At 47.3% G+C, this 16,753-nt stretch overlaps 1 protein-coding gene across 1 annotated transcript in view; it reads right to left on the minus strand.

Annotated features, from left to right (window-relative positions):
• Nucleotides 1–16,753, minus strand: part of LOC134969579 (fatty acyl-CoA hydrolase precursor, medium chain-like) — a 173,966-nt gene that overhangs the window by 44,280 nt on the left and 112,933 nt on the right. The window contains exons 6-7 of the mRNA XM_063945627.1: nucleotides 11,983–12,096; nucleotides 85–180 (exon numbers count right to left, since the gene is read on the minus strand). Coding sequence (XP_063801697.1) covers nucleotides 85–180; nucleotides 11,983–12,096 — 210 coding nt within the window. The remainder of the gene's footprint in view (nucleotides 1–84; nucleotides 181–11,982; nucleotides 12,097–16,753) is intronic.

Raw genomic sequence — 16,753 nt, forward strand, 5'->3', positions numbered from 1 at the left:
GTGTAACGAGCCCATAGGCGATAATGACTAGGTCCCTAATAAACATTATTATTGTAGTCTGGATGAAGCGATGATAGAACATACCATTAGTGCTGTCACGGAGAGAATCTCCTGCTCTGATTTCCTCTTCAGACACTCTGCCACCGAGGCCGGGTCACAGCCTGATAAATGAGCCACTAACTGCGGAGAGAAAATAAGAATTTACTTACCGATAATTCTATTTCTCGGAGTCCGTAGTGGATGCTGGGGTTCCTGAAAGGACCATGGGGAATAGCGGCTCCGCAGGAGACAGGGCACAAAAAGTAAAGCTTTAGGATCAGGTGGTGTGCACTGGCTCCTCCCCCTATGACCCTCCTCCAAGCCTCAGTTAGGTACTGTGCCCGGACGAGCGTACACAATAAGGAAGGATTTATGAATCCCGGGTAAGACTCATACCAGCCACACCAATCACACTGTACAACCTGTGATCTGAACCCAGTTAACAGTATGATAACAGCGGAGCCTCTGAAAAGATGGCTCACAACAATAATAACCCGATTTTTGTAACTATGTACAAGTAATGCAGATAATCCGCACTTGGGATGGGCGCCCAGCATCCACTACGGACTCCGAGAAATAGAATTATCGGTAAGTAAATTCTTATTTTCTCTATCGTCCTAGTGGATGCTGGGGTTCCTGAAAGGACCATGGGGATTATACCAAAGCTCCCAAACGGGCGGGAGAGTGCGGATGACTCTGCAGCACCGAATGAGAGAACTCCAGGTCCTCCTTAGCCAGGGTATCAAATTTGTAGGATTTTACAAACGTGTTTGCCCCTGACTAAATAGCCGCTCGGCAAAGTTGTAAAGCCGAGACCCCTCGGGCAGCCGCCCAAGATGAGCCCACCTTCCTTGTGGAATGGGCATTTACATATTTTGGCTGTGGCAGGCCTGCCACAGAATGTGCAAGCTGAATTGTATTACACATCCAACTAGCAAAAGTCTGCTTAAAAGCAAGAGCACCCAGTTTGTTGGGTGCATACAGGGTAACAGCAAGTCAGTTTTCCTGACTCCAGCCGTCCTGGAACCTATATTTTCAGGGCCCTGACCACATCTAGCAACTTGGAGTCCTCCAAGTCCCTAGTAGGCGCAAGACACCACAATAAGCTGGTTCAGGTAAAACACTGACACCACCTTAGGGAGAGAACTGGGGACGAGTCCGCAGCTCTGCCCTGTCCGAATGGACAAACAGATATGGGCTTTTTTAAGAAAAAAAAACCACCAATTTGACACTCGCCTGGTCCAGGCCAGGTCCAAGAGCATGTTCACTTTTCATGTGAGATGCTTCAAATCCACAGATTTGACTGGTTTTAAACCAATGTGTTTTGAGGAATCCCAGAACTACGTTGAGATCCCACAGTGCCACTGGAGGCACAAAAGGGGGTTGTATATGCAATACTCCCTTGACAAACTTCTGGACTTCAGGAACTGAAGCCAATTCTTTCTGGAAGAAAAATCGACAGGGCCGAAATTTGAACCTTAATGGACCCCAATTTGAGGCCCATAGACACTCCTGTTTGCAGGAAATGCAGGAATCGACCGAGTTGAAATTTCTTCGTGGGGCCTTCCTGGCCTCACACCACGCAACATATTTTCGCCACATGTGGTGATAATGTTGTGCGGTCACCTCCTTTCTGGCTTTGACCAGGGTAGGAATGACCTCTTCCTGAATGCCTTTTCCCTTAGGATCCGGCGTTCCACCGCCATGCCGTCAAACGCAGCTGCGGTAAGTCTTGGAACAGACATGGTACTTGCTGAAACAAGTCCCTTCTTAGCGGCAGAGGCCATAAGTCCTCTGTGAGCATCTCTTGAAGTTCCGGGTACCAAGTCCTTCTTGGCCAATCCGGAGCCATGAGTATAGTTCTTACTCCTCTACGTCTTATAATTCTCAGTACCTTAGGTATGAAAAGCAGAGGATGGAACACATACACCGACTGGTACACCCACGGTGTTACCAGAACGTCCACAGCTATTGCCTGAGGGTCTCTTAACCTGGCGCAATACCTGTCCCGTTTTTTGTTCAGACGGGACGCCATCATGTCCACCTTTGGTAATTCCCAACGGTTTACAATCATGTGGAAAACTTCCCCCTGAAGTTCCCACTCTGCCGGGTGGAGGTCGTGCCTACTGAGGAAGTCTGCTTCCCAGTTTCCATTCCCGGAATGAAACACTGCTGACAGTGCTATCACATGATTTTCCGCCCAGCGAAAAGTCCTTGCAGTTTTTGCCACTGCCCTCCTGCTTCTTGTGCCGCCCTGTCTATTTACGTGGGCGACTGCCGTGATGTTTTATCCCACTGGATCAATACCGGCTGACCTTGAAGCAGAGGTCTTGCTAAGCTTAGAGCATTATAAATTTACCCTTAGCTATATTTATGTGGAGAAAAGTCTCCAGACTTGATCACACTCCCTGGAAATTTTTTCCTTGTGTGACTGCTCCCCAGCCTCTCGGGCTGGCCTCCGTGGTCACCAACATCCAAAACTGAATGCCGAATCTGCGGCCCTCTAGAAGATGAGCACTCTGTAACCACCACAGGAGAGACACCCTTGTCCTTGGATATAGGGTTATCCGCTGATGCATCTGAAGATGCGATCCGGACCATTTGTCCAGCAGATCCCACTGAAAAGTTCTTGCATGAAATCTGCCGACTGGAATTGCTTCGAAGGAAGTCACCATTTTTTTACCATGGCCCTTGTGCAATGATGCACTGATTTTAGGAGGTTCCTGACTAGCTCGGATAACTCCCTGGCTTTCTCTTCCGGGAGAAACACCTTTTTCTGGACTGTGTCCAGAATCATCCCTAAGCACAGGAGACTTGTTGTCGGGATCAGCTGCGATTTTGGAATATTTAGAATCCACTCCTGCTGTTGTAACAGTATCCGAGATAGTGCTACTCCGACCTCCAACTGTTCCCTGGACTTTGCCCTTATCAGGAGATCGTCCAAGTAAGGGATAATTAAGACGCCTTTTCTTCGAAGAAGAACCATCATTTCGGCCATTACCTTGGTAAAGACCCGGGGTGCCGTAGACAATCCAAACGGCAGCGTCTGAAACTGATAGTGACAGTTCTGTACCACGAACCTGAGGTACCCTTAGTGATAAGGGCAAATTTGGGACATGGATCCCGGTTCGTTATCACTGCTCTGAGTGACTCCATCTTGATTTGAACCTTTGTAAGTGTTCAAATTTTTTTAGATTTAGAATAAGTCTCACCTAGCCTTCTGGCTTCAGTACCACAATATAGTGTGGAATAATACCCCTTTTCTTGTTGTAGGAGGGGTAATTTAATTATCACCTGCTGGGAATACAGCTCGTGAATTTTTTCCCATACTGCCTCCTTGTCGGAGGGAGACCTTGGTAAAGCAGACTTCAGGAGCCTGCGCAGGGGAAACGTCTCGACATTCCAAACTGTACCCCTGGGATACTACTTGTAGGATCCAGGGGTCCTGTACGGTCTCAGGGTCATGCTGAGAGCTTGTCAGAAGCGGTGGAACGCTTCTGTTCCTGGGAATGGGCTGCCTGCTGCAGTCTTCTTCCCTTTCCTCTATCCCTGGGCAGATATGACTCTTATAGGGACGAAAGGACTGAAGCTGAAAAGACGGTGTCTTTTTCTGCAGAGATGTGACTTAGGGTAAAAACGGTGGATTTTCCAGCAGTTGCCGTGGCCACCAGGTCCGATGGACCGACCCCAAATAACTCCTCTTCCTTTATACGGCAATACACCTTTGTGCCGTTTGGAATCTGCATCACCTGACCACTGTCGTGTCCATAAACATCTTCTGGCAGATATGGACATCGCACTTACTCTTGATGCCAGAGTGCAAATATCCCTCTGTGCATCTCGCATATATAGAAATACATCCTTTAAATGCTCTATAGTCAATAAAATACTGTCCCTGTCAAGGGTATCAATATTTTTAGTCAGGGAATCCGACCAAGCCACCCCAGCTCTGCACATCCAGGCTGAGGCGATCGCTGGTCGCAGTATAACACCAGTATGTGTGTATATACTTTTTATGATATTTTTCTAGCCTCCTGTCAGCTGGCTCCTTGAGGACGGCCCTATCTATAGACGGTACCGCCACTTGTTCTGATAAGCGTGTGAGCGCCTTATCCACCCTAAGGGGTGTTTCCCAACGCGCCCTAACTTCTGGCGGGAAAGGGTCTACCGCCCATATTTTCTATCGGGGGGAACCCACGCATCATCACACACTTCATTTAATTTATCTGATTCAGGAAAAACTACGGTAGTTTTTTCACATCCCACATAATACCCTCTTTTGTGGTACTTGTAGTATCAGAAATATGTAACACCTCCTTCATTGCCCTTAACGTGTGGCCCTAATAAGGAATACGTTTGTTTATTCACCGTCGACACTGGATTCAGTGTCCCTGTCTGTGTCTGTGTCGACCGACTAAAGTAAACGGGCGTTTTAAAACCCCTGACGGTGTTTTTGAGACGTCTGGACCTGTACTAATTGTTTGTCGGCCGTCTCATGTCGTCAACCGACCTTGGCGCGTGTTGACATTATCACGTAATTCCCTAAATAAGCCATCCATTCCGGTGTCGACTCCCTAGAGAGTGACATCACCATTACAGGCAATTGCTCCGCCTCCTCACCAACATCGTCCTCATACATGTCGACACACACGTACCGACACACAGCACACACACAGGGAATGCTCTGATAGAGGACAGGACCCACTAGCCCTTTGGAGAGACAGAGGGAGAGTTTGCCAGCACACACCAAAAACGCTATAATTATATAGGGACAACCTTATATAAGTGTTTTCCCTTATAGCATCTTTTTTATATATTTCTAACGCCAAATTAGTGCCCCCCCCTCTCTGTTTTAACCCTGTTTCTGTAGTGCAGTGCAGGGGAGAGCCTGGGAGCCTTCCCTCCAGCCTTTCTGTGAGGGAAAATGGCGCTGTGTGCTGAGGAGATAGGCCCCGCCCCTTTTTCGGCGGCCTCGTCTCCCGCTCTTAACGGATTCTGGCAGGGGTTAAATATCTCCATATAGCCCCCGGAGGCTATATGTGAGGTATTTTTAGCCAAAAAAGGTTTTCATTTGCCTCCCAGGGCGCCCCCCTCCCAGCGCCCTGCACCCTCAGTGACTGCCGTGTGAAGTGTGCTGAGAGGAAAATGGCGCACAGCTGCAGTGCTGTGCGCTACCTTAAGAAGACTGAGGAGTCTTCTGCCGCCGATTCTGGACCTCTTCTCGTTTCAGCATCTGCAAGGGGGCCGGCGGCGAGGCTCCGGTGACCATCCAGGCTGTACCTGTGATCGTCCCTCTGGAGCTAATGTCCAGTAGCCAAGAAGCCAATCCATCCTGCACGCAGGTGAGTTCACTTCTTCTCCCCTAAGTCCCTCGTTGCAGTGATCCTGTTGCCAGCAGGACTCACTGTAAAATAAAAAACCTAAGCTAAACTTTTCTAAGCAGCTCTTTAGGAGAGCCACCTAGATTGCACCCTTCTCGGCCGGGCACAAAAATCTAACTGAGGCTTGGAGGAGGGTCATAGGGGGAGGAGCCAGTGCACACCACCTGATCCTAAAGCTTTACTTTTTGTGCCCTGTCTCCTGCGGAGCCGCTATTCCCCATGGTCCTTTCAGGAACCCCAGCATCCACTAGGACGATAGAGAAATACATATTACATTTACACGAGGCACTACTTCACAGCTGGTCATATGGAACAAATAATGGGAATACTGGAAATTGTGGCCTGCCTTTTAAATGGAAAGTTTCCTAGAATGGTCCACAAAAGTTTTTATTAACAATATTATTTATAAAATGTCACACATGGAATACACGTTCATGTAACCTTTAAGTTATTAGGTTTAGACCAAAGGGTTTGTCAATCAATTCACTTAAAATAGAACTATAGGCCCAATATTAAATGTCGTCATGCAAACAGATCCGCTGGAGAATCTATGAACTCTAAATTTAAAACAATGGCCCTCATTCCGAGTTGATCGGTCGCAAGGCGATTTTAGCAGAGTTGCACACGCTAAGCCGCCGCCTACTGGGAGTGTATCTTAGCATCTTAAAATTGCGAACGATGTATTCGCAATATTGCGATCACAAACTACTTAGCAGTTTTAGAGTAGCTCCACACTTACTCTGCCTGTGCGATCAGTTCAGTGCTTGTCGTTCCTGGTTTGACGTCACAAACACACCCAGCGTTCGCCCAGACACTCCCCCGTTTCTCCAGCCACTCCTGCGTTTTTTCCGGAAACGGTAGCGTTTTTATCCACACGCCCATAAAACGCCGTGTTTCCGCCCAGTAACACCCATTTCCTGTCAATCACACTACGATCGCCGGTGCGAAGAAAAAGCCGTGAGTAAAAATACTAACTTCATTGTAAAAATACTTGGCGCAGTCGCAGTGCGAATATTGCGCATGCGTACTAAGCGGATTTTCACTGCGATGCAATGAAAAATACAGAGCGAACGACTCGGAATGAGGGCCAATGTTTTTTCTAATTATTATTTTCAGTTAGCGGGTACACAATAAGATGGGTATACACAGTTCTGTTACAATAAAACATTGGTGGTCATTCCGAGTTGTTCGCTCGCTAGCTGCTTTTAGCAGATTTGCACACGCTAAGCCGCCGCCTACTGGGAGTGAATCTTAGCTTATCAAAATTGCGAACGAAAGATTAGCAGAATTGCGAATAGACACTTCTTAGCAGTTTCTGAGTAGCTCCAGACTTACTCGGCATCTGCGATCAGTTAGGTCAGTTTCGTTCCTGGTTTGACGTTACAAACACACCCAGCGTTCGCCCAGACACTCCTCCGTTTCTCCAGCCACTCCCACGTTTTTCCCAGAAACGGTAGCGTTTTTTCGCACACTCCCATAAAACGGCCTGTTTCCGCCCAGAAACACCCACTTCCTGTCAATCACATTACGATCATCAGAACGAAGAAAAAACCTCGTAATGCCGTGAGTAAAATACCTAACTGCATAGCAAATTTACTTGGCGCAGTCGCACTGCGGACATTGCGCATGCACATTAGCAACTAATCGCTCCGTTGCGAAAGAAAAATAACGAGCGAACAACTCGGAATGACCACCATTGTACACAGAAATTATATCAGTAGGGTACACAGAAACTGAAAGACGCGACAGACTAGGGGCTAACCAGTCATTATGAATGGGCATAAAGGACACCAAGACTAGGGTAATATAAAAGAAATACAATAGAAACACCAATTTGACAAAACCAGATGGGGGACATTAAAGGGGAAATAAAGATAAAAGTAGTGGTAAAAGAAAAGACTATTAGAGACAAGGTAGAGGGGAGGACTGAAATCGATACCTCGGGGACCATAAATTGTGAAAGGTAGCCGCAGTGTCAGTTTGTAAGCTCGAGATGTATTCCATTGAGGCCACAAGTAGAACATGAGCACAAAGGGACAGTAATTACGGTGCTACTGGAGATTTCCAATTTTGGACAATCAGTATGGACTATTAGCTTGTACTGGGGCACGCAAGAGCGCTACAGAAACATCTCAAGGCACGGACATTTCTGTGACCTGTATATCAGATCCCATACTTACTCCCAATATGAGTCAATTACAGGGTGTGAACACCGTGTATGGCAAAACGTACCCTCCTCACTACAATGTCTCCAGCAGGAGCTTGGTGTAGATGGAAATAGGGTGTGAAGCTCAGATGGCACCAAGTGCCATCTCATGTATACCTTATAACACGTTTCCCTGATGGCCACACTTATAGAGGCTTTAGCAGTTCTGGCCCTAATGATAGACCATCCCTTATCCTCAATAGTGTCAGATAAATCAGTTTCCCAAGCCAACTACTGAGGTTCCCGGTCAGGAGGAGTCAGGGCTAGAATGAAGAGGTATAGGGCGGAGATATTGCCTTTCCTATCGAGTATACACAAAGGCTTTCAATTGGAGACAGCGCCTGTAGAGTATGGGAAGGAAACTGCGAGATAATAAAGCTGACCATTTGCAAGTACTGCTAAAAAGAGGCCATTGGGCCGCTTCACCCAAGAGTAAATAAAGGATGGTTCCAAATTGGAGAGGGGCGCGGAGCTAGATCATGAGATATACACAGTCTGTCCCACACCTTGAGAGTGAACCCAACTGTCAGCTTTGCATAAGCCGTGGCTAGTCTATTTAGCTCAGGGGTGGGGAACCTCCTGCCCGCGGGCCGTATAAGGCCCGCAAAGCTGTTTGTTCCAGCCCACCCGCTGCTGTGTGAGGATAGCGCAGCTATGTCCGGCAGCAGCGGCCGGTAGGATCTCAAACCAGCCGCCGTTTCATAAGCCAATTAGAACTCGCTGACCGCCAGCCAATCAAGAGCCGCCACTGCCGGTCTGTGAGCTCTGATCGGCTCATGAACCGGCGGCTGGTCTGAGGTCCTACACGCCGCCACCGCCGCCCAGCATAGCTGCGCTCTCCTCCCTGCCTGGCCGCTGACAGCTGAGACACGCCGCCGCCAGATGGAGCACTAAGGGGCAGGAGAGGCGCACGCTGCGCTCTCCTCCCCTCCCCTGACACACAGCAGCAGAGGTGAGCAGCACAGTAGGGTGGGTGGGCATGTGTGGGGCAATATCTATCTGGCACTGTGGGGGCATTTGTGTATCTGGCACTGTGGGGGCATTTGTATATCTGGCACTGTGGGAGCATTTGTGTATCTGGAACTGTGGGGGCATTTGTGTATCTGGAACTGTGGGGGCATTTGTGTATCTAGCACTGTGGGGCATTTGTGTATCTGGCACTGTGGCGACATATGTGTATCTGTCACTGCACGGGCACATGTGTATCTGGCACTGCACTATTGGGGGCATATGTGTATCACGTCCCATTTTAATTGGCCACATCCATTTTTGGCGCGCGCACTAAGTACCATTAAGGGGCATAACTACTGGGGGGCTGGGTAATTTTTTAAGTTGATCATTTTTGTATGGCCCCCGAAGGATTTTATAAATATCCAAATGGCCCTTGGTAAAGAAAAGGTTCCCCACCCCTGATTTAGCTAGTCAGATGATCCCATCAACACTCCCTTCCCGCGGTGTAGCATTTCCCAACTGTCATTTTAAATTATATTAATATTATATTTTTTCGCTGTTACACTCAATAATTCCATCAAGTCATTTTTGCATATCTGTGCCACAGCCGATTTTAGCCAGCTAGTTAGATAGATTCTCCAGCAGAGTATATCTAACAGTACCCTTGGCCATATGGTGGAGGGAATAGGGAATAGCATACTGCCCTCTAAATAGAACTTTCCCTCCCACGCCCACAATGATACCACCACTGCGATACCTTAATCCCTATATTGTGAACCACATATTTGTGTATATGATGAATGATGGAAATGGGCATGATGACTTGAGCATGTGGTTCACATTTTTTCATGGTGCTAGTACATCCAGAAAAGGGCTGGCCTGGGGAGAAGCTAAAATAAGAGGGCTGTGACGTTTACAATAAAATGCTTTTACAGAAAATCATGGTGTGGCACATGATGGCCGGTAAGGGCAGGCAGGGCAGTATTTGAGTGGGTGTTATCTTATGCAATGGGAGATGACGGGTCCTAAATTAGTCATTGTGATTCTTACATGGTTATCCCCAATCCATCAGAGTTTTCCTGGGAATAGCAATATAAAATGGTAGCTGCTCAATCAATTTAGTAATCCTTTTCTGGTGCATAAAAGGGAGGGGTTATTCTAAACAAGAAAAAAAAATTTTTTCCCCACAATACACTGCAAAGTAGCAGCAATGAGATTTGTATATCTCTGTATTTCTATTATCATGTAGTACATAAATCTTATTGCTGATACTTTTAGGTGTGCTGGGGGAAATCTTTCTCTTTTTTCCCGTGGAAATAATCATAATATCACAAGGAAACGGAGAAATTAAATTTGCACATCGGTTCGGTTTTGACTCAGTTCTTCGTACCAAATTTGGACCTCAAAACGAGACTAAACGTCATCTTTCCGCAAAATCTTTTTTGGATAGGATGTTAATCAACGTTGTCCTTGAAAGATGACATTTAGCCTTATTTTCAGACCCGATTTTGGCAGGAAGAACTGAATCAAAACCGAACTGCACAGCTCTAACACAAATCTGTTTTTTTTCTCTTTACTAGAATCCCCACTGAAAGGAAACAATGTAACAAGTTATTCACTCACCTGCCACAAATATCTATAGCTCAGTGTCCCTTTGGAACAAAGGTTACAAATATCAGAACTTGCTCTTTGGGAGGAATCCAATTAGGTGCGAGCAGCACACAGGGGGTGTGAGTTGCCATTGTGACGACGTGTAAATGCCAGCAACGCCGCCAAAACTCACCCCCCTCGCAGCCCCTTCTAGTGCCAACTACAGTGGTACAGTACATATGGCATACCGCCACACTTACTTGCGGGTGCAAGCTGTCACACATATACCCCTTTCACATCTCCAATGCCGGATCCCACCTGGGAATTGGAAACGGGTCCTTCCCGGGTAGGATATGGCATTGGAGACTCTCCTACCCCTTTTGGATGGCTGTCCGACCCAGCAATATGCTGGGTCGGTTGCCATAGCAGCGGGGGGGCGGAGCTGGCAGTGGGGGTGGAGGCGGCGCTGGGAGATGAGCTCATCTCCGTACCGCCTCTCCCTATCTAGTAAACGGGTCCCAGGTCGCATCAACCCGGGAATCCATTTACGCAGCCACTTACCCGGTATTCAACCCGGGAATAACACTGTTTATAACCCGGGTTGAATTACCGGGTCAGGCGACTCGGGAATTTGGACTTGGCGCTTTCACACCACACACTGACCCGTGTCGACCCGTCAATATGCCGGGTCGATACCGGGTTATTTGTGCGATGTGAAAGGGGTAATATTTGTATTCCCCATTTTGAGAAGAATGCAAAACTATTTTTATTCCAATATATTCCCATTATACAGATTATGGACTATTATCCCCCTGCCCTAGTGTCAGTCCTACAGTGATACATGGTGAAAGGGTATAAATGCAATGTAAGTACAATACTATGATACGTGTGTGTGTGTGCGTGTGTGTGTGTGTGTGTGTGTGTGTGTGTGTGTGTCTGTGTGCGGGTAAGGGGCAGAGCCTGAGGTTATTGCAACAACAGCAAACAGTTCTTAGACCTTGTACCTTTATAGCGAGGGCACACGGGGTGACTACAGGCTGCACTTGCCAAGCGGTCACAGGCAGACTGCAAACCACAAATGTACAGACATGTATAAAGCAATCGCTTGGCACAGATATACGCAGGCTAGTGCAAAAGGAGATAAACATACAGTATATGCACTCATAGGGCAATTTTGTCACCTCTAACACAAGAAGACAGAGAGGGGGTCTATCTACTAAGCTTTGGAGAGAGATAAAGTGGACAGAGATAAAGTACCAGCCAGCCTGATCCTGTCATTTTTCAAACACAGCCTGTAACATCGCAATTAGGAGCTGATTAGCTGGTACTTTAATTCTCTCCACTTTATGACACTCTAATGCTTACTGCAGAGACCCCAGTGTGACTTATCTAAGTGACTGTGGAATTTGTACAAGAGGATATCAGCAGTCTTGTGCGGCCACTGGGGGAATTAATTTAGCCGCGGTAATTTACAGCCGGATAATTGATCTCCCAGGGCTATTCTATTAGTCCCCAAAGGCAGTCCGCACTCTGCACTTAATGGGGGTTTCTGAGCAGACCCGAAAGAAATCCCAGATAATAGCCTGTTATTGGGTGCCCAAACCATGTTAGCACATAGGTCCGGGTCCGGGAACTTATGTCAACAAGGTAATTTACCGGGTGAGAAAAAGGGGCTCTAATTGAATAGCAGCGGGTGTTAAAGCCCAAGGCCACCACCTGTCTTTTTACAGCCAGTAAATTACTGCATCTAAATTAATTCCCCCATTGTCTTACAGCGCAACGAACGACTAATAATACACCGAAGGGAATACTTACATTTCTATAGACAATGAGGTCTTCATCCTTGCTGGCCACTATAACAGACATGGTCATGACCCCACTCTCAGCGATGGCTCTGTGGAACAGGCCCTTAGACAGAGGCGACAGCACCTAGGAGGAGAGACAGGAATGATTATGTGTCACACGTATGGTAAGAGGTCCAGGATGGAATACTGACCGTGGTATAACTGTGGTACTGGCCAGCGTGCAATGTCGGAATTGGGCATGAAGGGCCCACCGGGGGACTGCCGTATAGGGGGCTCATGTTGAAGGGGGGAGGGTCAGCCACCAGATGGGCTGTGGCCAGCCACCACACACACTTGGCTAACCATTATGTGAATTTTAGTGTAGTTTCTATAGAAGTGAACCAAGCACCCTTGTTTATCAGTGGTGCTGTTCCACCAGGCAACTGGCCCTTTAATAGAGTAACTATGTATAATCTGAGTGCACAGTCTGGAACTTGACCTAGAATAGAGGGTGGGCTCTCGGGTAGTGGGACCCACCAGGGATTTCTCCACTACCCCTGTGGGCCAGTTTGACCCTGCCAGCATGTTGCACATAGAACGCTGTTTTCTTAACATGCCTACAGTATACAGCTCTGATCCCCCAGAAGGATTTAGGATTCAGGTGCTATTCACAGCAATAAGTAATTTTGGGGTCTATTTACTAAGCATTGCATGGAGATAAAGTGGACGGAGATAAACTACCAACCAATCAGCTCCTAACTGCCATGTCACAGGTTGGGTTTTAAAAATGACAGTTAGGAGCTGATCCTTTGGTACTTTATCTCCATCCACTTTATCTCCATCCAGGGCTTAGTAAATAGACCCCTAAGTTTCGCCAAGAGAAGCCCATCCCTGCTTAGTATCGGAGTGAAGTGACCGCATGAGTGGTATCTTCACTCTTCTATTGGAACTCCTGCACACGTGCAGGGACCATCGTCTGGAAGGGTCCGGAGGAACTCTATCCCGGTCATTTTTGCCGATTGTAGCCCATACAGCAGCTAATGCAATCTTCAGATGCTTCATATTCCAGAGCTTGGCAAATCTATGGGGTCTGCGGCTGCTGTAGTACATGGAGGAACCACAGCATATATGAAGATAACTTCTGCGGTCCCTCTATCGTACATTCGGGGGATACTTAATATTTGTAACTATCCTCCGAAAATCTGTGTTTTCTGGGAATATCCTGCAATATTATTTGATAAATAAGTTCTTAAATCTTGTTGCATAAATAAATATTGATTAAATCTTTTCTGCTGCTTTGTCCCATTACATGCAATCACATTGGGATGACATTGCGGTTCCTGTAAATTCTCGTGTCAACTGAAAATCGGTCATAAAATATAAAGTTAAAAAACACCAAAGATTTGATTTGATGATGTCATTTGCAGTATTTTTTTTTCTCTTTAAAGCAACTTTCAGACTACATTATTCTTTTTTACCGATATTCACTAAGGAGCCCCATTTAATAATAAGATTTTACTTACCGATAAATCTATTTCTCGGAGTCCGTAGTGGATGCTGGGGTTCCTGAAAGGACCATGGGGAATAGCGGCTCCGCAGGAGACAGGGCACAAAAAGTAAAGCTTTTTCCGATCAGGTGGTGTGCACTGGCTCCTCCCCCTATGACCCTCCTCCAGACTCCAGTTAGGTACTGTGCCCGGACGAGCGTACACAATAAGGGAGGATTTTGAATCCCGGGTAAGACTCATACCAGCCACACCAATCACACCGTTCAACTTGTGATCTAAACCCAGTTAACAGTATGATAACAGCGGAGCCTCTGAAAGATGGCTTCCTTCAACAATAACCCGAATTAGTTAACAATAACTATGTACAATTTATGCAGATAATCCGCACTTGGGATGGGCGCCTAGCATCCACTACGGACTCCGAGAAATAGATTTATCGGTAAGTAAAATCTTATTTTCTCTATCGTCCTAGTGGATGCTGGGGTTCCTGAAAGGACCATGGGGATTATACCAAAGCTCCCAAACGGGCGGGAGAGTGCGGATGACTCTGCAGCACCGAATGAGAGAACTCCAGGTCCTCCTTAGCCAGAGTATCAAATTTGTAAAATTTTACAAACGTGTTCTCCCCTGACCACGTAGCTGCTCGGCAAAGTTGTAATGCCGAGACCCCTCGGGCAGCCGCCCAAGATGAGCCCACCTTCCTTGTGGAGTGGGCCTTTACAGATTTAGGCTGTGGCAGGCCTGCCACAGAATGTGCAAGTTGGATTGTGCTACAGATCCAACGAGCAATCGTCTGCTTAGACGCAGGAGCACCCATCTTGTTGGGTGCATACAATATAAACAACGAGTCAGATTTTCTGACTCCAGCTGTCCTTGCAATATATATTTTTAATGCTCTGACAACGTCCAGTAACTTGGAGTCCTCCAAGTCACTTGTAGCCGCAGGCACTACAATAGGCTGGTTCAGATGAAATGCTGACACCACCTTAGGGAGAAAATGCGGACGAGTCCGCAGTTCTGCCCTGTCCGAATGGAAAATCAGATATGGGCTTTTGTAAGATAAAGCTGCCAGTTCTGACACTCTCCTGGCCGAAGCCAGGGCTAGTAACATGGTCACTTTCCATGTGAGATATTTTAAATCCACCTTTTTTAGTGGTTCAAACCAATGAGATTTTAGAAATTCCAAAACCACATTGAGATCCCACGGTGCCACTGGAGGCACCACAGGAGGCTGTATATGCAGCACTCCCTTAACAAAGGTCTGGACTTCAGGGACTGAAGCCAATTCTTTTTGAAAGAAAATCGACAGGGCCGAAATTTGAACCTTAATAGATCCCAATTTGAGACCCATAGACAATCCTGATTGCAGGAAATGTAGGAATCGACCCAGTTGAAATTCCTCCGTCGGAGCACTCCGATCTTCGCACCACGCAACATATTTTCGCCAAATTCGGTGATAATGTTGCACGGTTACTTCCTTCCTTGCTTTAATCAAAGTAGGAATGACTTCTTCCGGCATGCCTTTTTCCTTTAGGATCCGGCGTTCAACCGCCATGCCGTCAAACGCAGCCGCGGTAAGTCTTGAAACAGACAGGGACCCTGCTGAAGCAAGTCCCTCCTTAGAGGTAGAGGCCACGGATCTTCCGTGATCATCTCTTGAAGTTCCGGGTACCAAGTCCTTCTTGGCCAATCCGGAACCACTAGTATCGTTCTTACGCCTCTTTGCCGTATAATTCTCAATACTTTTGGTATGAGAGGCAGAGGAGGAAACACATACACCGACTGGTACACCCAAGGCGTTACCAGCGCGTCCACAGCTATTGCCTGCGGATCTCTTGACCTGGCGCAATACCTGTCCAGTTTTTTGTTGAGGCGAGACGCCATCATGTCCACCATTGGTCTTTCCCAACGGGTTACCAGCATGTGGAAGACTTCTGGATGAAGTCCCCACTCTCCCGGGTGAAGATCGTGTCTGCTGAGGAAGTCTGCTTCCCAGTTGTCCACTCCCGGGATGAACACTGCTGACAGTGCTATCACATGATTCTCTGCCCAGCGAAGAATCCTTGCAGCTTCTGCCATTGCACTCCTGCTTCTTGTGCCGCCCTGTCTGTTCACATGGGCGACTGCCGTGATGTTGTCCGACTGGATCAACACCGGTTTTCCCTGAAGCAGAGGTTCTGCCTGGCTTAGAGCATTGTATATTGCTCTTAGTTCCAGAATGTTTATGTGAAGAGACGTTTCCAGGCTCGTCCATACTCCCTGGAAGTTTCTTCCTTGTGTGACTGCTCCCCAGCCTCTCAGGCTGGCGTCCGTGGTCACCAGGATCCAATCCTGTATGCCGAATCTGCGGCCCTCCAATAGATGAGCACTCTGCAACCACCACAGAAGAGACACCCTTGTCCTTGGAGACAGGGTTATCCGCAGGTGCATCTGAAGATGCGACCCTGACCATTTGTCCAACAGATCCCTTTGGAAAATTCTTGCGTGGAATCTGCCGAATGGAATTGCTTCGTAAGAAGCCACCATTTTTCCCAGGACTCTTGTGCATTGATGTACAGACACCTTTCCTGGTTTTAGGAGGTTCCTGACAAGCTCGGATAACTCCTTGGCTTTTTCCTCCGGGAGAAAAACCTTTTTCTGAACCGTGTCCAGAATCATCCCTAGGAACAGCAGACGAGTTGTCGGCATTAACTGGGATTTTGGAATATTCAGAATCCACCCGTGCTGTTTTAGCACTTCTTGAGACAGTGCTAATCCCATCTCTAGCTGTTCTCTGGACCTCGCCCTTATTAGGAGATCGTCCAAGTATGGGATAATTAATACGCCTTTTCTTCGAAGAAGAATCATCATCTCGGCCATTACCTTTGTAAAGATCCGAGGTGCCGTGGACAATCCGAACGGCAGCGTCTGAAACTGATAGTGACAGTTTTGTACAACGAACCTGAGGTACCCCTGGTGTGAGGGGTAAATTGGAACGTGGAGATACGCATCCTTGATGTCCAAGGATACCATAAAGTCCCCCTCTTCCAGGTTCGCTATCACTGCTCTGAGTGACTCCATTTTGAACTTGAACTTCTTTATGTACAGGTTCAAGGACTTCAGATTTAGAATAGGCCTTACCGAGCCATCCGGCTTCGGTACCACAAAAAGAGTGGAATAATACCCCTTCCCTTGTTGCAGAAGAGGTACCTTGACTATCACCTGCTGAGAGTACAGCTTGTGAATGGCTTCCAAAACCGTCTCCCTTTCGGAGGGGGACGTTGGTAAAGCAGACTTCAGGAAACGGCGAGGTGG

Source organism: Pseudophryne corroboree, chromosome 11 (assembly GCF_028390025.1).
Source record: "Pseudophryne corroboree isolate aPseCor3 chromosome 11, aPseCor3.hap2, whole genome shotgun sequence".
NCBI lineage: Eukaryota > Metazoa > Chordata > Amphibia > Anura > Myobatrachidae > Pseudophryne > Pseudophryne corroboree.